The 24,956-nt window shown below is 36.9% G+C and overlaps 2 protein-coding genes across 3 annotated transcripts in view; both read right to left on the minus strand.

Annotated features, from left to right (window-relative positions):
* On the minus strand, positions 1–4,024 carry yars2 (tyrosyl-tRNA synthetase 2, mitochondrial). Its single transcript, XM_079450535.1, has 5 exons — positions 2,816–4,024; positions 2,247–2,414; positions 1,845–2,000; positions 1,525–1,695; positions 1–973 (listed from the first exon to the last, which is right to left on the minus strand). The coding sequence occupies exons 1-5, from the start codon at positions 3,601–3,603 to the stop codon at positions 814–816; spliced, it is 1,443 nt and encodes a 480-aa protein (XP_079306661.1). The 5' UTR covers positions 3,604–4,024; the 3' UTR covers positions 1–813.
* Positions 4,010–24,956, minus strand: part of pparab (peroxisome proliferator-activated receptor alpha b) — a 25,620-nt gene continuing 4,673 nt past the window's right edge. The window contains exons 2-8 of one of the 2 annotated variants that reach the window (XM_079450536.1): positions 13,673–13,910; positions 12,989–13,146; positions 10,977–11,115; positions 9,286–9,485; positions 7,754–7,963; positions 7,286–7,529; positions 4,010–7,211 (exon numbers count right to left, since the gene is read on the minus strand). In XM_079450536.1, the coding sequence (XP_079306662.1) occupies positions 6,967–7,211; positions 7,286–7,529; positions 7,754–7,963; positions 9,286–9,485; positions 10,977–11,115; positions 12,989–13,146; positions 13,673–13,880 (1,404 nt within the window). In that variant the 5' untranslated portion in view covers positions 13,881–13,910 and the 3' untranslated portion in view covers positions 4,010–6,966. Of the gene's footprint in view, positions 7,212–7,285; positions 7,530–7,753; positions 7,964–9,285; positions 9,486–10,976; positions 11,116–12,988; positions 13,147–13,447; positions 13,558–13,672; positions 13,911–24,956 lie in introns of those variants that run through there. The other variant, XM_079450537.1, reaches the window with a different exon arrangement.

Below are 24,956 nucleotides of genomic sequence, written 5' to 3' on the forward strand. Positions count from 1 at the left end.
ATGCATCTGATTCAAGAATTTGTAGACATTTGTACTGTAAAACAAGACAAACATACGAAGTAAGAAAGTCATTTTTTGCAGCGCAGACCTTACTGATGACATAACATCTCTACATTTAAAGTGTTTTTAACTTTATGCACATTTTACACCTAATTTAAATACATACATTATTGTGTTTTAAACCGATAATATTTAACATTTTTATCTAATGTGGACAGACCTTTTTAATACATCTAAATCATATAAGGCCGGTTTCCCTAAAGCCAATGTGTGACCTGTCTTAACATTACATGCCCAGAAATATCTTTAAATATATCAGTGCCATTGTTTAGTCTTAAACAAACCAGCATTGTATTCTACTAAAAGCGACATAACCATCTTAATTCAACTAAGGCAGAGTCATGGCTATATAAACTCAGCCGTGTCTGTGAAACTGGGAGATAATCTCATATATTTCATTGAAGAGTGTGAATTTGAATCAAGAACACATTCACACTCGCATTATCAAGACCTGTAATTTGTCCAAATAAAACAAGTCAAGACTGTTCTCATGTCTTTGATATAATCCACAGACTGTAAATATAACCATCCAAAAAAAACAATTCATAGTCTTTGATGAAATTACAACAAGCTCTACTGACAACTGCTGGAGAACTTCAGAATTACACGACTATTTTATTTTCTGTCATATTAAATACACAACATCCATTGGAAAACACAAGTGTGCATTGATTATTTCACATTCTGTACACATTTCTGGATAGATTTATTTATCTCTGGAAGGCATCGGTGCACCGGACGATGGTTAATAAATCACATACTGAGCCACTTGAGGATGTAAAAGTTTCTCTTGCCCACTCGGATCAAACTGAGTCCATTAGCCAGGATGTGCTGACCCGGAATCAGAATCTGCTCTGGGTTTACTGCCCTCTGGTGGTTCATCCAAACACCACCATCCTTTATCATCTGATACCTAAAACAACACCAATAAACACATTATAAATCACACAAACATTTGAGTTAACAAGTGTTTTTGTTGGGTTGTGTCTTGAAATACTACACTAACATTTAGTCATTTAGCATAAATAAACATCGACAGAAAGACAAAAAAATAACATATTTGAAATAACATAGTCTGAAATAACATATAAAAGCTTAAAAATAATGTAGACTATAATGACCAAATTGTCTTTGGTAATGAAAAGTTACAAATAACACTTTTCTGCTTTTTTAAGTTAAATAAAAACAAACACAGACCGTAAAAATAAGCAATACAGATAACTAAAAAACAGATGCACGCCTTGTGAGAAAAATTCAACATTTATTTTGTCATGTTATTATTGTCATACAAGGCATCCTACTCTCACTTATATTTAGTTATTGTGTCAATGCTTAAATAAATAAAAAAGGTATGAAAACAGGAATCATTTTGTACAAAATAAAACCAATGTCATGAGATACGTCTGGAGTAAGATGATGATGTAATGAACAAGTGACATCAGACGGAGGGGCGGCGTCTCTTACCCGCGTGGACCCTCAGGAATGGCTTCTGCCCGTCTGCAGGCGTCTAACACAGTCGACCCCGGATCCAGAAAAACCTCATGAAACGGAGCCTCTCGGAAAAGCTCCTGTAATTCCACGTCGCTCATCTGTTCCAGAGCCTGAATGTTACTGTGATAAAGAGCGTCTGTGCATCTGTGCACACACAAATCAAATATTAAAAGACCTTAAAGTGAACGTTTCTTCAGTCTGACTTCTTTAACGTCTCCTGCATGATGTGAAATAAAGTAAACAGGGCACACGTCCGATTTGGGTTTTGAAATGATCTGAATATCCACACTCACCTCTTGGCACTTTCCAGTCCCTCTTTACCGTGGACCAGTTTGGTGACCTCAGCGGCCAGACGTTTGTGAGCGGCCCGCTTGCCCGGCTCTTGGCTCTGCCGTTCCATAACCTTCTGCACTTCAGCCAGCGGTAGAAAAGTGAACAGCTTAAGATACCTGCGGGGTCAAAATAAGGCCGATGACAACTATACACACAGAGAACATAAATGTTCAATTCAAATGTAAAACCTTTAGAGAAATCTTTAGTCATTGTGTTCATGTTCATATTAAAACAGGAAGTCAAATCGCTAACCAGAACTGTGACTTTCGGTACAAATAAACAGCGTGTAATAAAGTCATCTGGGTTCGTAATCCTCATTTTTGACTGAACGATTTCTTTGTTTCCATTATTAAAAGTCTCACCCCTCTACGCTGTTATCGGGCAGGCGGAGGAAGTATTGGTAGAACTCAAAGGGCGATGTTTTATCTCTGCTCAGCCAGACAGCGTTACCAGCCGTCTTTCCCAGTTTATCTCCCATCGAGCTGGTCACCAGAGGAATGGTCAAACCGTACACGTCCTCCCCTGTCTTTCTATCAGAAAATAAAGAAATAAAAACATCACACGTGAAGGCCAGAGACAAGAGGTTCATGTTCAGCTTAGACGGAACATTTTGGCATATATACAAATATATATATATATTTTTTCAGTGCAAGTTAAAGGCACAGTTCACACAAAAATCTAAATTCTGATTGTTTGTTTCAAACCTGTATAAATGTTTTGCTAAACACGAAGATATTTGTAAGAATGTCAGTAACAGATCTCTTCCCCATTGACTGCCATAGTATTTATATTCCCTACCATGACAGTCAATGGGGGAAGAGATCTGTTACTGACATTCTTACAAATATCTTCATTCGTGTTTAGCAAAACATTTATACAGGTTTGAAACAAACTGACGTTGACAACATTGTCCCTTTAAATGACGTCATACTTGTGTACGAACTCGTGGCCGCTCATGATGTTTCCCAGCTGATCGGTTCCGCCCAGTTGGATCCTGCAGCCGTGCAGCTGGTGCAGATGATAGAAGTCAAAGGCCTGGAAGAGCTGATAAGAGAACTCGGCGTAGCTCATGCCGTCTGCGCTGCGCAGTCGCGTCTGCACGCTGTGTCTGCTGAGCATCGTGCCCATCCGGAAGTACCTGCCCACCTCCGATAAAAACTCCACCACGTGTCTGTCCTTATACCAGCTCGAGTTATTCAACACGGTCACCCGACCCAGTCTGCTCGGGTCCGAGCGGAAATAAAGCTCGTGGTGGGTGAAGATCCGCTGGAGGTCCTCCAGGATCCCGCGGGCGTTGCGCTCCACCGTGGCCGGGCAGAGTCGCTCTCTCTCGGCCGTCTTCCCGCTCGGGTCGCCGATCCGCGCCGTGGCTCCGCCGAGGAGCGCGATAACGTCATGACCCGCGTCTCTGAAGTGCAGCAGGCCGATGATGGCGAGCAGGTTGCCGGCGTGCAGGCTGTCCGCTGTCGGGTCGAAGCCGCAGTAGACGGTCTGCGGGCCGGACCGGAGCAGATCCGGTAACTCGACCTGAGCCGCTTTCTCCGGGAAAGCCTCCTTCAGAACGCCCCGGTTATATAGGGACGAAAGGAGTCCGGTTCGTCTGGACGCGGAAGTGTGGAATAAAAGTCTCAGACGAGAAGTTAAAGGTGTTTTTCTGTACATCAAGTGCGATTTCGATCGACTGACTCTGCAGCATGACCGCGCGAAGGGCGCCGCCATGTTTGAAGGCGGTGATGAGACATCAATGCCGCCACCGTGTGGCTGAATGTGGAACTGTCAAGTACACGAAGCGCGCAGCTAGAAATAAAGGGTCTAAATGTTTGACTTTCAGTGTTTTACTATCAGAAATCATACATTTCATGTTTAACGATGCGTTACAATTTAAAATAATCACAAAAACTCCTCACTAGAAGATCCGCAATCTGTCCTAGATATATGGCTCCACATTAAATCGTATATAGTAGTTTTATCAGATCAAAAACACTTTATATTTGTCTTATTTATGTGTAAAATCGAATATATTTGTGTTCTACATGCATTCCTACCTACCACAGGGGGCGCTACACATTGTCTTATGTAATGTTTGGACTCCATAAATAAAGACTGAAAGAAAAGCACAATGCTTGAGTTTACAATCATTTTTTATTCTAGGACAGTACAAACATTGTCTATAGTTACGAAGCCGTCATAAAACAAACGTCCTTTTGTGCAGCATTATATTCACAATCAAGAGCCAATAGAAAGATCTGCTTCTTAAAATGGAGCGTTTATTAGAAACGATGCTGTCGATGGCAGAGCAGTATTTCACTGTGACCTGAGCTATAGAGACTATGGGAAGACCAACACACCGTTCCCTGATACAAAACATTTCAAATCCCTTCTACCTATAAACTGCTGTGTGTCATTATTTAAAAAAACAATCAAACGTGTCATTTTAATTTGAGAAATAAAACAATACTTCATGCACAGGCTCACATTTGCTCATGTACTGACAAATTACTTTGGGATATTGTGAAGCGGACTGGCATCAAAGTAGATGCAAGTACGTTTTTAGAGAAACACAATTGTTCACTTTAAAACAAATAGTATTAAACTGTGCTGTGACATCATTCACCTTCATAAACTTGCATTCTTCACGTAAGGCACAGGTGAAGGACAATATTCAGAATGTCACACTTCATCCTCTATTTATACTGTATAAAAAGTATGCTGTGCTATTGTTTAAGCAGAATAAGCAAATATGAAATAAACAATATATCCCACAATGCAATGCGCCTCATTTGACCCCAAACAAACTGTCAGCTGTAATATTCACGTTCCTGGTTGACATTTCCACACCAAATTGGACCAAAATGCACAATGAAGTTGATAACAGAACCCACCCACCCAATCACACCTGCGATACGTTTAACATTGCATTCTGATTCACACACAAATGCAGTATACAACATATCATGTGCAGTATTCAGTACGTAGCAAGCTAGTATTCAGTTCCTCATAGAAAACGTTCATTCAGTACATTCTGAGGGGATTTGATGTGTAAAAACAAATACACATCAAACCGCAACTAAATCAGTGAACGTTAGCATATAAACACTAGCCGAGCAAGTAAAGTTAAGCAAACACGTGTGTTTTACTGCATTCCTGACAGTGTGTCGAGAGACAGCAAGGAGTGCTCGGAGAGAACATTCGGCTTGATTTATATCACATGGCAGTCGTAGATCATCTACATGATGAAAATGTCCACGAGCATCTTCACACCTGAGACCACAAGAACGTTACAGTACATCAAAGCAACCCGACAGGAGACAAAGATCATTTGAGCCAAACTCAACGTGATTGGTCGAGATCCGTCAGGATCAGATGTTCTTGTTTTCCAGTAACATCTTGTTTTATGGCACTTGCTTCAGAAGACATTGACGTTTAAATATGACATGGCCAAGAGTCGGACTCTAACTCGCCGTTCATCTTCAACACCTCTGTCATGATGTGTGTGTTTGGAGATTCTCAGATTAGGAATATTGTTCTAGTGCGTATCCCTCAAACCGTCCCTGATGATGGGAGAAAACAGTCTAATCACATCTCAAATCATGTTTATAGATAAATCCATTTGTGCATCGCTTCTGGGAATCTCAATGGAATGTGGAAATATTGAATTTCCATGACAACCGGTTTGCTCTTTCTCCATTCTTACATTGCACCGCATTAACCGCTTTAACAATATCTGATATTTCAATCTATTAGTAATAAAGATACCTTTGCTTTAGTATAAAAAGACAACGTCATCACAATCCCGTCTAGTGCACAATACCAAGAGAACATCTGACAAAGCGTTCATCAAAACCGGCCTACAATATTGAAAGGGTTACAAAACTCCATTGATTCCACCAAAATATACTTTACAGTTTAAGTGCATGTCTCTGCAGGAGCGATGCAAGAAATGCATGAAGATTCACTGACGTGACGTCCATTTATCTGCATGCACACTCGCAAGTGACCCGTTCCTTCATTTTCAATGAGAGCTGGAGATTTTCAGACACTAAATGCAGGATCGGATCAAACGTGGTGATGTGCTGAAAACTGAGCCAAACAAGAGTTAACAACTTCTAAAAACACAGCGACCTTTAGTGTAACCTTTCAAAACTCAGAAACAAAGTCAACGTGGGTCTGGACTGTCTAAGGAACTAAAGTTTCATTTGTTGAATATAAAAGAGAGAAAATGATTTTCTGTAAGACGGCACAAGTTGAGCGAGTGTGTCAGTAACAAAGAAAAAAATCAAGTACACAATTCTGCAGATTTGTACAGAATTCACAAAGTTCACTCCGCCTCGTTCTCACTCATATGTTCACCAAATATTTAGATTTCGAGCAGAATTTCAGTGTAGATTCCTGTCAAGGTCTGATAATAAAGTATTGCATTAACTGCGCTTGCACTAATGGACTAAATGGCATGCTAGCACGTGTCCTGACAGAACTTCCATTAAACACCCCGACCAACACTGAAATCTCATCGGTCTGAATCTCACTTCACTGATTTTCTGTGATTTTGTTCGTTTCACGTTGCATCTGTTACAAACACAGATCTGAGAACTACCAGAAACCGTTGACATAAAAAGACTAGAAACCGCTCAAGGAATCAAAATTGTCCAGTGCTTGTGATACAAAACAAAAACACGTCTTACTTTCGTACTTTCGTTCCCTGTACAGTAAAAATGAGTTTCACTAGTTTCTGTGGAAGTCACTTGGGTGGTCGTACTAATACAAAAGTGATATTGCCGCGTGAAGACATGTTTCATATTCACAGTTTCTGGCCGAGCGTTATAAAACATCTTCAAAAATATCTCCAGAGAAAACGTTACTAAACCGCAGGTCAAGTTTCTATTGACATTGTCTGAATTTTCACGAACACACAAGCCGATCGGTTTTTACGTGACAATGTTCGGAGAACGCAAACGTCGACATCTGTGCATTTCCAGACATGCTTTTTCCCAGAATCCCGCATCCTGGGAACCGTGGTCAACACTGCAGCACGTCAGCGTTTGGAGGCAGCGTGTCTGTTTTAGAAATCTACTAGAAGAAGAGTCAGTACATGTCTCTGTAGATCTCCTGCAGTAAGGGATGCAGTGACATGTCCTCCGTCTTCTTGATCTCCTGCACTAAGTGAGCGTGCTCGGTCACCAGCTGACGCAGATCCACCAGTTTCTGCAGGAGTTTGGGGAAGAGAAAGCTGTTGTCGGGATGGTTGCTCTTCAGGTGCGTCTGAAGAACGTTCACGATGCTCTCCTGCATGCGCTCGATGTGAGGGACGTTCATCAGACCGGGACGATCTACGAACACAAGATGAGTGAGAAAATGAGTTCACTACAATACAAATCACATTTCAATGCTTCTGTGTTCACACCTCCACAACAGATGATGGCAGCGACGAACAGCGCCAGATCGCTATCGTCCAGCTCGAGGGAGTTGAACTTCCTTGCGAACTGAAACTTGGGCTCCATCATGTCGCTGAACGGCCGTCGTAAGCTCTTGAGAAACTCTCTGGTGATGAAGCCGCTGCCGTACGCCACCAGCAGACCGTCTTTATTCATGCAGGACGCCAGCATCGCGAAAAGTGCCTCGTGAACGCCGTACTTCAACAGCGTCACCTGACGGAGAACAAAAAGGATCATTAACATGCACAATTCTCACACAATTCTGCTCTAATAAAAGGATAATAATGAATTAATGATTAATTCTGTAAATACTCGAATGAGTGAGATTTTAAATACTTCATCTTGACACAGAGAAGGGATACACCAATTCAACATACATTTTCCGTTTATTAAATCCCCTTTTTCCATCAGTACACGCTGGATGTATTTTAACACACCTGGTCGTTCAGGTCCAGGTCAGAGAAGCCCGGCACAGACTTGGCGAATTCCGTCAGCTCTGTGACCGTCTCCACCGATGTGCACTGACAGCAGTGGAATATTCGCACCTCAGCGTCTTTATTCAGCAGACCACCGGAGGAGCCCATCATCTTCGCCACAAACGTCTGTTCGGCCAGCTGAAGCGTCTCCATGTCGTGAATGACAAACGGCTGGACACACCGATGAGAATGATATTAGAAATGTTACACACTATTGCAAACAGGCCAGGAGAGTTCTCAGGTGGGTCTCATTTAAGTCTCAGATGTTTCTCTCAAAATTGCTAAAAACATGAATGTAGAGGAGAAATAATCTGGATTTGGGTCAATTTGATGAGAAATGATTGTGTTCCGATTGAGATCTTCAACAATATTGACAAATCTCTTCTCAAACTCTAATCACAGACACATTTATTTTTCTCAAGAATAATATCTTAGACGCACGCACATGATACTTCATTTGCTCTCCATTTAACCTCATCGATGTCTAGGAGAAATAATTGAGATGTTACGGAGATCTCATTTTTGAATGTTTCCTTTGGGTATTAATATAATCCTGATACAGTCACAGCTTCAGCTACACGATGAACTGTAAAAGTAAACTGGGTTGGTAAGGAAGATCAAGAAGAGAGAGAGAGAGCAATGAAAGACAGCTGCTGCTCATGTCCCGTCGAGCTCACAGTAAGAGAATATGCCTATGAACGGAAACAACACTGAACTCCAGATGCAAGATGGGAATCTTTGTTGACTTGTGTTCACACCCGACAGTCTCATTCTGTAACCCCTGACACATAATATGGGTCACATTTTTTTAAATATTCATATTTAGAGTGCAGTGACGTTGTGCTCTGGCCGGTTGCTTCCTGTATGAAGTCCAGTAAACTCAAATAAACTTATTAGTCAAGTTTCCTCTTCTCCAGACCTCTTTAACTACTTGCTTATACAGCTGTGATGGGACAAGCATTTCAACATTCAATAAATAATCACCTGTTTTAAATAATGCATATTTTTGTAAGGATTCACCGCGAGCCGGCTGAAAATCGATTATAATATGTGACGATTCAAGCCGGTTGAGATGTTATTTAAATCGCAATACCTGTTTTGAACAGCAGGGGTCGATGTGTTTACTGCAAACTTGGATATGTGGACATGCTGATGTTTCTTAAATGTAAAAATCTGAGAAAAGCACAAAGTCTTAGTCTGTTTATATAAAAAAACTTTTGTATTATTCATTTTTTATTTGATTGGGAATTTGTTTTGAAATTGCAGTTTACTTTTGCCATTTGACCTAAAATATATTTTTATTGTACAAAGAAATGTGCAGCATTTGAGCACGAATAAAAGGACAGTTGTTCATTTGTAATTTTCTCATTTTGTAAAAATAAATCGTGAATGAATGGTGTCGTGAGATCATTATCGTGAATCGCATCACATCCTGAGCTAAATGAGTCGTTACATCTCTACGTATTTTGGTCGTCATGGCCGTATGGTCTTACCGGCGTGCTCGCCTTCCCCATCAAGATGGTGCGTGCTTTTGATTTGTTCATGTTGAAGTTCTTCAGGTACGCCTCGTAGATCTGCTTGGCGAGAGTTTTCTGGTCGGCCACCTGAGGATCCTCCACCTCCTGCTCTCCGGTCAGAATCTCCGCCTTTAACCTCAACTTCTCCGACTGAGGCATTCGACCGAAGCGGATGGCTGTGGATGACAGAAGAATCTCAGGTGAGATTAAACCGATTCATCACAACAGATCTCAACAGTAAACGTGACAGTTCAGACAAAAATATAATGAGAGTCTTTCTTCAGTGCAACACCAAAGAAGATATTTTGTGAAATGTCTCAGTGGATTTGGGTTCATACAATGGAAGTCAAAGGAGATTGGTGTTTTATGATTATCGATGTGCTTCAAGATATCTTCTCTTGTGTTCTGCAGAAGAAAGAAAGACAGAAGGGTGTATTTTGGGTGCCAAGTAACATCTGCTGAAAGCCAAGAGCACTGTTTATAGATGTTGTCAGATTCTGATGTCTGGTTCTGTACAAACTCACTCAGAGGAATTGAGAAACACGGATTTCAAACTGGCCCGTGTTCAAATGGTGTCAACGGTGGGCATTCAATTGAATTTTCAACAGATTACAACAGAAACCACATTTGTGCAACTTCTGAAGAGACAAAAGCTAGAGCGTTGTGGACACTTGATATTTACACATTTGTCAGACACCCTACAGTATGCAAAGCGAGCTTTCCATAACAACCGCCTGCCAGTGCATTATCTCATATACATGATGATTTATCTTCAGACATCAGTGAGATTAAATGGACTTGCTTTGGTCTCGTCTGCGTCTCAGATATTTCTCCTGAGAAAAAGAGTCAGAAATGTGTCTGAGTTGAGACACAACTGAGAACTCCATCAACATGGATTTTTTGCCTTTAATGTCTCGTTTGCCTGACACTACAGAACTCCTGCCGTGGCTCTGAGGAATGTGTATTTGTCCAGGGGTCAAAGGCCATCCTCATATAGGGTTTCTGTGACGTCAGAGTCGTTTCAGCACATTCTGTGTGAGATGAGAGCTAGCCGGAGGGTTAGTCAGACCTTAAAAAACAACGAAATCTATGACAGACTCGCAGTAAAGAGGTCAAAGACAAAACAGCTTGTGTTTGCACCTGCTTATTAATACAAGTTCAATTCCGTCATGTCCAAACCTGTTTGATCAAGTTATATTAGTATTATTTATTTTTATTTATATAGTATTAGTACATATGTGCACATCCTTTATATACTTCAAACTGTAAATAATCTCTGTGTGAACACATTTTTTACATTCACATTTATTCATTTGGCAGACGCTTTTATCCAAAGCGACTTACAAGTAGTTTTATACAGTGTTACATTACTGCAGAGCAATCAGGGGTAAGGTGTCTTGCTCAAGGGCCCTTCAGTCATGACCTGCTGGCACTGAGATTCAAACCTTCTGATCACAAACCCAACGCTCTAACCACCAGGCCACAACTGACCCCTAACACCTTTATTTCATTTCCTTTCATCCAGATTTCTCTTCTTATTTAATTCAATTAATTCTTGTTTTCTGCACTTAAATAATGCCTCTCTTTTATTATGTTTGTTCAATTTGGTTAAGTAAACTAACTGTGATGTTGTTTATTTGCTTATTGGCAACATAAGAAGCGCTCACCGTTGTGAGACATGCCCACCGACAGGCACTTCTGAAAGCGACAGTATTGGCACTTGTTCCGGTTCTTCTTGAGGATCTTACAGCGGCGTTCACACTTGTCATACTCCAGTTTAAGGCGAATGGTCCGGCGGAAGAAACCCTGACAGAAGAACATAAACAATCAACGACACACATCACACGTGTCAAATATATCTCCAGCGTTCTCTTTAAAGACAGTTTATTCTGTTATTAGTTCAGTATGAAACCGGCCAGAATCTGATGTACACAATGCAAAGCAGACGCTTCTCTGGATAGTCTGGCAACACATTCATACGCCGTTCTGGCTTCCAGGCGTGGTGACAAACATTGAAAATAGAAACAATCAGGGCTAAGGACAATCTTAGATATGGGGAACACAACGCTAATATTAGAACTGGACGGTACGACCACAACCTTATATCATGCTCTTGCTGTATGAATCATTTTACATCATAATAATGTAGATAAAAGAAAAGAAAGTCATTTTTGCCGTTCAATTCAGCAATTTTTTTTTCATTTTAATCTAAACTAAAACTTGCAAGCACCATAAATGTTGTGATTCTCTGATCTTTACAGTTGTTGTTGTTTTCATGTTAATTTGTCTGAACCCGTTGTATGTACATTTGAAAAATGTGAATATTAAAAATGTTCTGTTTATGTGTTTGTTTCAACAGAATAAAATGCAATACCGTGATCACTATTACAATTACTGCAATATGAAAGTCGTTTGTTTAATCGAGCCAATAATGTTCTTATTTTAGAAGTGATCGTTTATTTAAAAGCCTGAGAATAATATAGTCAGTAAACAGACAACAGCTTAATGTCTTTTACTTAGCAATGCAGTATATATTTACCGCGGTATGAACGGTAAAATCAAAAAAAGAGGGCCGTAAACGCATGAAATTCAGTGACTTGTGCAATCTAACTGAGTGATGAAGATAAGCAGCGATTCAGCAGGAGCCGCTCATAAAAACCAGTCCATGTTGCTTCACTTCTGTTGAGCCATTCTGTCCCCAGAAACACTCCTGCAGTTTCGAAAGCGAGATCACATGGAGCGATATGGAGCAGAGGAGGACGAGAGGTTGAGATGAGGACATGACCGTTTGGGGTGTCGTCCCGATGGAGGACCATGAACCAGAACAGAGAAGCGAGTGAGCCGACACATCACGACTGACAGACGTCTACTTCTGCTTTTAATATCTGTACAACATTATATTATACATACTTACACCTGTGCAGTAAACTTTGGTGTGTAAACCGTCTTAAAAGTATAAATAATAAGTCAGGGCTGAAAGGATGTGCATACCGCACTGGTTTAATAACTTATTTATTAGAATTTTAAACAAAAGTTATGTTTTGTCAAAAGTTAAGACGCATGCAGATAGCAGAAAGACTGTCGAGACAGAGAGCGCGTCGCATTCTTATCATTATTTTAATATAATATATAAATATTTATATTCATAAATTATATTTTAGATGATAGTTTAAGGCTATGCATCACATGACCTTTATGTAACCTTTGAATTGTGCAGCTGTGACCCTGTCACATAACTCACACCCGGGCCGGCTTCGGGACTCTTGATCATAATAATAATTCATAGAAAAAAAGAATAATTCTGTTTATCAGCTGCTCCCAGACCTGTGGCCTGTTTTCTGCTCGTCTGTCAGTAATATTATGACTGTGATGTTTGTGTCCCACTGTTCCTTCAGACACAGATATGAGTGGAAAACATGAGGCACATCAGCCCTCAAAGACCTCAAGAGAAAGTGTTTAGAACCAAAACAGACCGATGTCACGTGAAGTCGTTTATTGTTTTGTGTTGGATCGGTCAACAGCTACCAAAGGTGCGTCTGCTAAACATCTGGACTAAATCATAAACATCTTACAGACGTCTCCGAGACGTATTGCAAATGAGCAAACTATGTCTCGCAGATGTAAATGGAGACGTCTGCCAGATGTTTGTTTGCTATCAGGGTGGACCGGTGTAACCCACCTTACAGCCCTCACAGGCGTGAACTCCATAGTGATATCCAGACGCTCGATCAGAACACACGCGACACTCCAGGTTCAGAGAGCCGGAGGTGAACTCATCCTGTCCCGCCGGGCCACCATACACACCCGACGACGGGCTGGACGCTGGGGTCAGTGCATCTATAACAAACACGTGTAGAAACGTACAATGAGACCGAAAGTCCATTTCTAGTCAGAATACACAATGAAACATGACAAATATAAATACTGTAAATGTGATTAGTTACACATTTTTTAAAAAGAAGAACCCAGGAAGAATTTCCTGTAAAGCCGAATTGAAACCGTATCGTGAAAGTGCTATACAAACAAATGTGAATTGACCTCAACCTTGACACCAGAAATCTGTTTATCCAAAACAATAATGAGAAATCCAGTTCACCCCAGAAACATTTCCGTGATGTCATTATTCCAAATGCTTCACCTTCAAACATCTCCCTCCTCTCTGTTAGTCAGATTTTACTTTGCCTCGGGTTAAAATACAGGAAAGTAAAGTTTTTAACGTTCTCCAAAAATGCTGTTCGCTCAACGCACAGAGGAAGCATCTACACAAACCTGTTTTTTAGCTCTCGCAACATGACGGAAAACATGTTAGCATTTCTAAACGCACTCGGGCACATTTCTGTCATTCCGGTTGTGAGCTTCGTACCTAACGCAGTGGAACTCTCTGAACCTGATCCCAGACCTGACGACCGGTTCTCCGTCACCTCGAAGGTGCTGAGAGCGTCCTCATCGATGGATTGAGAGATGTCCTGAAGATCTTCCATTCCACCGATGAAGTCCCTGCACAGAGGACTGTCCAGCACGGAGTCGTCCAGCGGTGACGGAGGATTGTAGTGGCGCTCCATGTCCTCCATACTGGAATGAAGCGCAGATCACACATCAGCCTGCATGAAAAGACAAGTAAACATGCGTCATGGCAGAAATATCAATCAATCATTATAATTGAAAAAATTAAGCTAATTGATTGTACAAAAATGCATATAAAATCATCTGACGCTTAAGTCAGAAATGTTTAAGCATCCCCTTATAATAACAGCTTTCAGATATAAGCCCGACTCAAAGCCATGTGTTGTCTACTTTCCTCCCAATTGTGTCTTTATCAGCAATAAATGTGGTGAAGTTCACCCATAATACTCTTATCTGACGTCTGCGTTGCATCGGTCTGACACAGAGAGACAAATGCAGAGAGAGCAGAACGAGGTCACAAGATCCTTACAGTGACCTCGAAGATGAATAACACTGTGAAGTGTCATTCTGAGGGTTACATACTCACATTACTACACTGCTTTATTATCACACAACGGGGGGGGGGCTAAATTGTTCATTTGGGGGCTAAAGATCACATGACTTTAGACATGGGTGCATGACAGAGGAGCAAAACTCTTTTAAACACTAAAACTGTAGAAAAATCTGTTATCAAGTCAAGTCAAGTTTATTTATATAGTGATTTTACAATTTTCATTGCTACAAAGCAGCTGTACAAGAAAACATTGACTATACCCAAAACATATAAGGTGATGCAAGTCAAAACACAGGTCATATCAAACACACTATAAATTCCTATATGCAGTGTTAATGAAATAGACTATAAAAATCTATGTTCTGATAAAATTCTGATACCATGGTACGTAAGGGTTAACGTACAGGCTGCGGTTGTTATCGCAGAAATAAGCGTGTCTTGTATCACACCAAATGTTTATTTCGTGATAACAGCTGGCTGTTTGGACATTATCCTGCCTATTACATGTCTACTTGCCTCATGAGAAAAAACTGGACATGTGAATTTGAAATATTTTATAAGCTCATTTTATACAGAGTGCAAACCTTCCACGAGGTAAAGCCGTGGTTTTATGGTAAGAAACGACGTTCAAATAAAATGTTTTGATTTAAGCCATAATAACTAAAATGATCTCATTTTGGAACCAAACTCTTCATATATACAGTATATATTCATATATATATATATACAGTGCCAACTACTATACTACATACACTATAATATATAATACTATACTACTACTATTATATAGTGCCAAAAGTCAAACAATGAATTATTGTTATATAAAAAATACCAAACCACACTCACTTTTGCAAGAGTTATAATTAAATACATCAATTATTTAACTTGACCTGCACATTTACTACCGTTCCACATGTTCTAAATTGACAAAAAAAGTTTTGTGTTCAATGGAAAAAAGTTTTGGTAAGTTTTTACCAAGACATTTGAAAATAACACATCACATATCCGTCATACAGTGAAATCTTTGCCTAAATCTTAAATAATTACATATACATTTTGTTCAGTGTAATACAGGACTAGAGATGATATAGAGATAGATTTGGACAGGACGTGGTTTCATCAACCCACACACTCCTTCTATGTTATATTGACTTCATTTGTACATTGCTGGAAGAAGACAACACAATGATGAATTAATACACACATTATCAAAATAACTGTCGTAAACACTTTAAATGTTGAAATAAGTGTTTCCAGAGATGAGAACTTCATTATTTTGCTTCACAAACTGTGTTTTTTGGAGCAACATGTGCATGTGATGTTCTGCAGGATACCAGAACACACATCAGACGCAGCTGAATAAATGAGTTCATGTATAAATAGGATGACAACAAATAAACTAAGATCTGGGATGTAACGTGAAGCTGTTAAACGTGCACCGCTACACGACTGTGATGACACCGGCCAGGACGAGCTGTTCTTCTAAACTTGTCTTGGCCCTCGACACCGCTGCAGGACGGACGGTGGACAGAGACACCAGGACATATCCAACACAGACACCCCGCCGGCTGCTGAACGCCAGCGCATGCACAACAACAGTGAGGTGATATCTGTTCTGTATTTACTCCAGCTACAAATACATCTCTACATATATGACGCCCTCTTATTCCATTCATAAAAAAAATATTTTTGAGAGTCAAAGGTTTTGTTTGCAAACCTAAAACCATGTTAGGTTTATTTCTTTAAACATGAGGATTGAACGACTGTAGCAATAGATTGAATTGGTTATTATCTTCAGGACGGGCTGTGGGACGGTCAAGGTCAAGCTTAGAGAATCACTGATAAATTCTGCCCTCAGCATTATTCATAGAGCATTTATTAATTATTATTACTAAATTATAAAATATAAAATGAATACATTATTATTTCACATTATTTTTCTTCAACTTTTTTGTCACTAGATGAATATATCAGGAACGACTCAAGCGGCTATACAAAGAAACATGTGAAATATGAATAAAAAAAATGCAATATACAATGAGACATTATTTCAAAGTATAAAAGCATCACTATATCTGCATCAACCTGAAACTTTAACTATGCAACCGTATTAAAGTCTCTTCATTTATTGCAAACTATTGCAATTTGCACACAAAATAAAAACTGCACTTTTGAGCCGTCTCATGTTCATAGGGCGCATTCCAAACGTCAAACTTATTTTCTATGTCTCCAAACATTTTTCATCATTAATCGTATGAGCAGAAACTATTGTTAAAAAAGAAGCCAAATGTGTTCATTTATTTCCAGAAGTATTAAAGTCAGAACAACACATGCAAAAGCAGAACCTACGATTCACGTGAATCGATTCAATGTTTGTGTGATTCAGAAAAGATTCATGCGCCAGCTCGATGCGTCTTGTTTCTAGTTGCAACGCGACACATAACCCAATCATCTGTCATTCCTGCATCAAGCCTGCAATACCATATATATACGTGTAATAAAATAAAATGCAGGAAAAACCAATAACCATTGAACAAATACTGAAGCACTGCTGGTGTTTTGAGGGGTTCTGTAATAGGCCCGATTCACATTTCTAAAGCCGCGGAAACCCCTAGCGTCCCGATTTCTCTCCTCTAATGACCTGCGCATGGCACTCCGAAAAGTTGAACGATTTCCATCTCGATGCGGCGTCGACGCGCCTTGAAAAATGTGCCTATTTGCACGCACCTGCATTTAAAAGAATAAATATGTGCGCAAAATGTGAATCAGACCATAATGTGGTAATACCGTAGTACACAGAAACCCTGAGAGGATCACTGGCGTCTCACTGTTGACGGTTGGATTTAAACCCACATAAACAGGTCTCAACAAAAAAACCAAACCCGAAAGTCCTGTTTGAGGACCTTCTCTATTCACTTTTACTAAAGAACCCACGAGGAACAGTCCGATTAAACACTCTCACTAAACCCTGAGAGAGAGAAAACATTGAGAGATAGACAGACGACGATAGCTCAACATGTTCTGACACGTGTGAATGTTTGCTTATTATTCCACAAACACAATCTAACATGTGCCGTACTGAAGTTTCACTGGATTTTCGCACTTAAACAACTTCATCCGTAAACGATGGACATCCAAATGTGAATCCTGAAACACCCTTTAGGTTTAAGGCGATACTACATCATTCACATACATCAACATTGTGGATTTTACTTTCAGATTTTCTTTGTACTAAACATACAGGTCAACAGAAGTACGACGACACAACGTGAACTCAATGACCCTCACAGATCATATGGAGTTACACAACTCTTGTGAGGGGGTCTCAAGTGTTTCTAATTCAGACCCCCGGCAGCGAGATCAGGACGGTCACTTGTAAAGCCTCAGTTATAAGAGCTTGAGATGGAAAAACCCAACAACATTCCTGCATTCCGGCTCCGGGACACGACAGGTACTGCTGCATGTGTGTCATATTCATTACATACACAACCTCTGCTGCACACGTGTACAAGCAGAACACTCACTGTGAGATGATGGGAGTCCGAGAACACCGCACAGCACTGAAACCAAATAAATCTGTTCTGATAAAACATGAGCACATGTGTTTAATGCTTTTTAAATGCTTTAGGTCACATGCAGAAGTGTAATAGAAGAGATCAGATGGCAAACAGCGCCGTAAATAGAGATCGGAGGAAACCTGCGGGACGCTGAGACCCTCGTGTAAACCGCAGACGAAAGCGCGCCAAACACAACACACGTACAGCACAGCTGATACAGCAAAAGACATTCTGTGTAGATAACAACACAAAACACAATATCAACTCCTTCAGCATCTGTCAATAATGTCAAGACTCCTCATAAAACAATGAAAAACCTGCACAAGAGATTTCTCTGTCAATCTGTAACCACAGACCTCCTGAACGTCAGTCACGCATGACTTCAAACTGGGCATGAAACACATCATCCATGTTTCTCCAATAAATAAAGGATATAAAAACAAAGTCGACACACATTATAATGCACTCAATACCCTACTGAAAAAAACACTCAATAATGGTTTCCATTATACGGATAACATAATGAGTCATTAAAACCAGTACAATTCCCATCACAACCATTAAATAATAGAAATTACGTGATATAAACCACATGGAAAAAACTTTAGCATCTAGTATAGTGTTTTGAACCATGCAGTAGTATATTAAAGTTTGCTACGGTATTACATTTGATCAATTTAATATAGTTAACAGTACACAATCCCACATATTAGCCATGCACAATAAATTATCGGCCGATACCAATAACATTAAAATTATCGGCCGATATAAAAATGTTTGTAGATATTAAAGCCGATAAATCATAAATAATTTCCTCTGGTTAAACGTCTTCAGCTGCTCGCAGTTAAAATACAGTACGGTTCTGTCTTTCTGTCGTGATCATTCACTTACTGATATTAGCAAAACATTGATGTAGGTACAGTATTTATGAATGTGTGAATTATAGGAACAAAAGCTTATTGTTTGAATCTGAATGCTTTCTGTCTTGAGATCTGTTCGACTGGAGGCTATAAAGAACATTTTTCTGGAAGAACATCTAGAATATGTTTATTAAATATACCAGAAAAGTTTGAAGGTTAAATAATCTTTAACTAGTGTAAAGTAGGCTTGGTACATGATTTTCAAGGTACTAACGGTCACTTTGTTTTCTTTTTGCCTTTTGTTTCAGGGAATTTTATCTTAATATTTAGATAATCGGTTATCGGCTTCCAATGTTAAGGAATTATCGGTTACATATCGGCGCATCCGTATTATATAGTATACTAGAATGTACTACAGTTTACAAGAGCAATTATCGGAAAACACTACAGACTTGACTAATGTTTGATAAAGTTAACATTACAGTACAACAACATGTTATCAATTGCTACAGTTAACTGTATAGAATAATATAATATACTACTGTTAACTGGAGTATATATTACAGCATTGAATACAGTTTATTAATTTAATTTAATAGCACAGAATACTGTAGTATATTACAGTTAACTGAGGTAAATATTGGAGTATATACTACAGCATTTAATACAGTTTATCAATTTACTATTAATAGCACAGAATACTGTAGTATAGTACAGTTAACTGAGGTAAATATTGGAGTATATACTACAGCATTGAATACAGTTTATCAATTTACTATTAATAGCACAGAATACTGTAGTATAGTACAGTTAACTGAGGTAAATATTGGAGTATATACTACAGCATTGAATACAGTTTATTAATTTACTATTAATAGCACAGAATACTGTAGTATAGTACAGTTAACTGAGGTTAATATTGGAGTATATACTACAGCATTGAATACAGTTTATTAATTTACTATTAATAGCACAGAATACTGTAGTATAGTACAGTTAACTGAGGTAAATATTGGAGTATATACTACAGCATTGAATACAGTTTATTAATTTACTATTAATAGCACAGAATACTGTAGTATAGTACAGTTAACTGAGGTTAATATTGGAGTATATACTACAGCATTGAATACAGTTTATCAATTTACTATTAATAGCACAGAATACTGTAGTATAGTACAGTTAACTGAGGTAAATATTGGAGTATATACTACAGCATTGAATACAGTTTATCAATTTACTATTAATAGCACAGAATACTGTAGTATAGTACAGTAAACTGAGGTAAATATTGGAGTATATACTACAGCATTGAATACAGTTTATTAATTTACTATTAATAGCACAGAATACTGTAGTATAGTACAGTTAACTGAGGTTAATATTGGAGTATATACTACAGCATTGAATACAGTTTATTAATTTACTATTAATAGCACAGAATACTGTAGTATAGTACAGTTAACTGAGGTAAATATTGGAGTATATACTACAGCATTGAATACAGTTTATTAATTTACTATTAATAGCACAGAATACTGTAGTATAGTACAGTTAACTGAGGTTAATATTGGAGTATATACTACAGCATTGAATACAGTTTATCAATTTACTATTAATAGCACAGAATACTGTAGTATAGTACAGTTAACTGAGGTAAATATTGGAGTATATACTACAGCATTGAATACAGTTTATTAATTTACTATTAATAGCACAGAATACTGTAGTATAGTACAGTTAACTGAGGTTAATATTGGAGTATATACTACAGCATTGAATACAGTTTATCAATTTACTATTAATAGCACAGAATACTGTAGTATAGTACAGTTAACTGAGGTTAATATTGGAGTATATACTACAGCATTGAATACAGTTTATCAATTTACTATTAATAGCACAGAATACTGTAGTATAGTACAGTTAACTGAGGTAAATATTGGAGTATATACTACAGCATTGAATACAGTTTATTAATTTAATAGCACAGAATACTGTAGTATAGTACAGTTAACTGAGGTAAATATTGGAGTATATACTACAGCATTGAATACAGTTTATCAATTTACTATTAATAGCACAGAATACTGTAGTATAGTACAGTTAACTGAGGTAAATATTGGAGTATATACTACAGCATTGAATACAGTTTATCAATTTACTATTAATAGCACAGAATACTGTAGTATAGTACAGTTAACTGAGGTAAATATTGGAGTATATACTACAGCATTGAATACAGTTTATCAATTTACTATTAATAGCACAGAATACTGTAGTATAGTACAGTTAACTGAGGTAAATATTGGAGTATATACTACAGCATTGAATACAGTTTATCAATTTACTATTAATAGCACAGAATACTGTAGTATAGTACAGTTAACTGAGGTAAATATTGGAGTATATACTACAGCATTGAATACAGTTTATCAATTTACTATTAATAGCACAGAATACTGTAGTATAGTACAGTTAACTGAGGTAAATATTGGAGTATATACTACAGCATTGAATACAGTTTATTAACTTACTATTAATAGCACAGAATACTGTAGTATAGTACAGTTAACTGAGGTAAATATTGGAGTATATACTACAGCATTTAATACAGTTTATCAATTTACTATTAATAGCACAGAATACTGTAGTATAGTACAGTTAACTGAGGTAAATATTGGAGTATATACTACAGCATTTAATACAGTTTATCAATTTACTATTAATAGCACAGAATACTGTAGTATAGTACAGTTAACTGAGGTAAATATTGGAGTATATACTACAGCATTGAATACAGTTTATCAATTTACTATTAATAGCACAGAATACTGTAGTATAGTACAGTTAACTGAGGTAAATATTGGAGTATATACTACAGCATTGAATACAGTTTATTAACTTACTATTAATAGCACAGAATACTGTAGTATAGTACAGTTAACTGAGGTAAATATTGGAGTATATACTACAGCATTGAATACAGTTTATTAATTTACTATTAATAGCACAGAATACTGTAGTATAGTACAGTTAACTGAGGTTAATATTGGAGTATATACTACAGCATTGAATACAGTTTATCAATTTACTATTAATAGCACAGAATACTGTAGTATAGTACAGTTAACTGAGGTAAATATTGGAGTATATACTACAGCATTGAATACAGTTTATTAACTTACTATTAATAGCACAGAATACTGTAGTATAGTACAGTTAACTGAGGTAAATATTGGAGTATATACTACAGCATTGAATACAGTTTATTAATTTACTATTAATAGCACAGAATACTGTAGTATAGTACAGTTAACTGAGGTAAATATTGGAGTATATACTACAGCATTGAATACAGTTTATTAATTTACTATTAATAGCACAGAATACTGTAGTATAGTACAGTTAACTGAGGTTAATATTGGAGTATATACTACAGCATTTAATACAGTTTATCAATTTACTATTAATAGCACAGAATACTGTAGTATAGTACAGTTAACTGAGGTAAATATTGGAGTATATACTACAGCATTGAATACAGTTTATCAATTTACTATTAATAGCACAGAATACTGTAGTATAGTACAGTTAACTGAGGTAAATATTGGAGTATATACTACAGCATTGAATACAGTTTATTAATTTAATAGCACAGAATACTGTAGTATAGTACAGTTAACTGAGGTTAATATTGGAGTATATACTACAGCATTGAATACAGTTTATCAATTTACTATTAATAGCACAGAATACTGTAGTATAGTACAGTTAACTGAGGTAAATATTGGAGTATATACTACAGCATTGAATACAGTTTATTAATTTACTATTAATAGCACAGAATACTGTAGTATAGTACAGTTAACTGAGGTAAATATTGGAGTATATACTACAGCATTGAATACAGTTTATTAATTTACTATTAATAGCACAGAATACTGTAGTATAGTACAGTTAACTGAGGTAAATATTGGAGTATATACTACAGCATTGAATACAGTTTATTAATTTACTATTAATAGCACAGAATACTGTAGTATAGTACAGTTAACTGAGGTAAATATTGGAGTATATACTACAGCATTGAATACAGTTTATCAATTTACTATTAATAGCACAGAATACTGTAGTATAGTACAGTTAACTGAGGTAAATATTGGAGTATATACTACAGCATTGAATACAGTTTATCAATTTACTATTAATAGCACAGAATACTGTAGTATAGTACAGTTAACTGAGGTTAATATTGGAGTATATACTACAGCATTGAATACAGTTTATTAATTTAATAGCACAGAATACTGTAGTATAGTACAGTTAACTGAGGTAAATATTGGAGTATATACTACAGCATTGAATACAGTTTATCAATTTACTATTAATAGCACAGAATACTGTAGTATATTACAGTTAACTGAGGTAAATATTGGAGTATATACTACAGCATTGAATACAGTTTATCAATTTACTATTAATAGCACAGAATACTGTAGTATAGTACAGTTAACTGAGGTAAATATTGGAGTATATACTACAGCATTGAATACAGTTTATCAATTTACTATTAATAGCACAGAATACTGTAGTATAGTACAGTTAACTGAGGTAAATATTGGAGTATATACTACAGCATTTAATACAGTTTATCAATTTACTATTAATAGCACAGAATACTGTAGTATAGTACAGTTAACTGAGGTAAATATTGGAGTATATACTACAGCATTGAATACAGTTTATCAATTTACTATTAATAGCACAGAATACTGTAGTATAGTACAGTTAACTGAGGTAAATATTGGAGTATATACTACAGCATTGAATACAGTTTATCAATTTACTATTAATAGCACAGAATACTGTAGTATAGTACAGTAAACTGAGGTAAATATTGGAGTATATACTACAGCATTGAATACAGTTTATCAATTTACTATTAATAGCACAGAATACTGTAGTATAGTACAGTTAACTGAGGTAAATATTGGAGTATATACTACAGCATTGAATACAGTTTATTAACTTACTATTAATAGCACAGAATACTGTAGTATAGTACAGTTAACTGAGGTAAATATTGGAGTATATACTACAGCATTGAATACAGTTTATTAATTTACTATTAATAGCACAGAATACTGTAGTATAGTACAGTTAACTGAGGTTAATATTGGAGTATATACTACAGCATTGAATACAGTTTATCAATTTACTATTAATAGCACAGAATACTGTAGTATAGTACAGTTAACTGAGGTAAATATTGGAGTATATACTACAGCATTGAATACAGTTTATTAATTTACTATTAATAGCACAGAATACTGTAGTATAGTACAGTTAACTGAGGTTAATATTGGAGTATATACTACAGCATTGAATACAGTTTATCAATTTACTATTAATAGCACAGAATACTGTAGTATAGTACAGTTAACTGAGGTAAATATTGGAGTATATACTACAGCATTTAATACAGTTTATCAATTTACTATTAATAGCACAGAATACTGTAGTATAGTACAGTTAACTGAGGTAAATATTGGAGTATATACTACAGCATTGAATACAGTTTATTAATTTACTATTAATAGCACAGAATACTGTAGTATAGTACAGTTAACTGAGGTAAATATTGGAGTATATACTACAGCATTGAATACAGTTTATTAATTTACTATTAATAGCACAGAATACTGTAGTATAGTACAGTTAACTGAGGTTAATATTGGAGTATATACTACAGCATTGAATACAGTTTATCAATTTACTATTAATAGCACAGAATACTGTAGTATAGTACAGTTAACTGAGGTAAATATTGGAGTATATACTACAGCATTGAATACAGTTTATTAACTTACTATTAATAGCACAGAATACTGTAGTATAGTACAGTAAACTGAGGTAAATATTGGAGTATATACTACAGCATTGAATACAGTTTATCAATTTACTATTAATAGCACAGAATACTGTAGTATAGTACAGTTAACTGAGGTAAATATTGGAGTATATACTACAGCATTGAATACAGTTTATTAATTTAATAGCACAGAATACTGTAGTATAGTACAGTTAACTGAGGTAAATATTGGAGTATATACTACAGCATTTAATACAGTTTATCAATTTACTATTAATAGCACAGAATACTGTAGTATAGTACAGTTAACTGAGGTAAATATTGGAGTATATACTACAGCATTGAATACAGTTTATCAATTTACTATTAATAGCACAGAATACTGTAGTATAGTACAG

The sequence above is a fragment of the Barbatula barbatula genome (assembly GCF_947034865.1).
Source record: "Barbatula barbatula genome assembly, chromosome: 25".
In the NCBI taxonomy this organism is placed as follows: Eukaryota; Metazoa; Chordata; class Actinopteri; order Cypriniformes; family Nemacheilidae; genus Barbatula; species Barbatula barbatula.

Coding starts and splice junctions, on each gene's coding strand:
- yars2 (XM_079450535.1), bottom strand. CDS start 3,603: ATGGCGGCGCCCTTCGCGCGGTCATGCTGCAGAGTCAGTCGATCGAAA. Junction 2,415..2,815: donor GGCCACGAGTTCGTACACAA/GTATGACGTCAT, acceptor ATTTTCTGATAG/AAAGACAGGGGAGGACGTGT. Junction 974..1,524: donor ATTCCTGAGGGTCCACGCGG/GTAAGAGACGCC, acceptor GTGTTGTTTTAG/GTATCAGATGATAAAGGATG.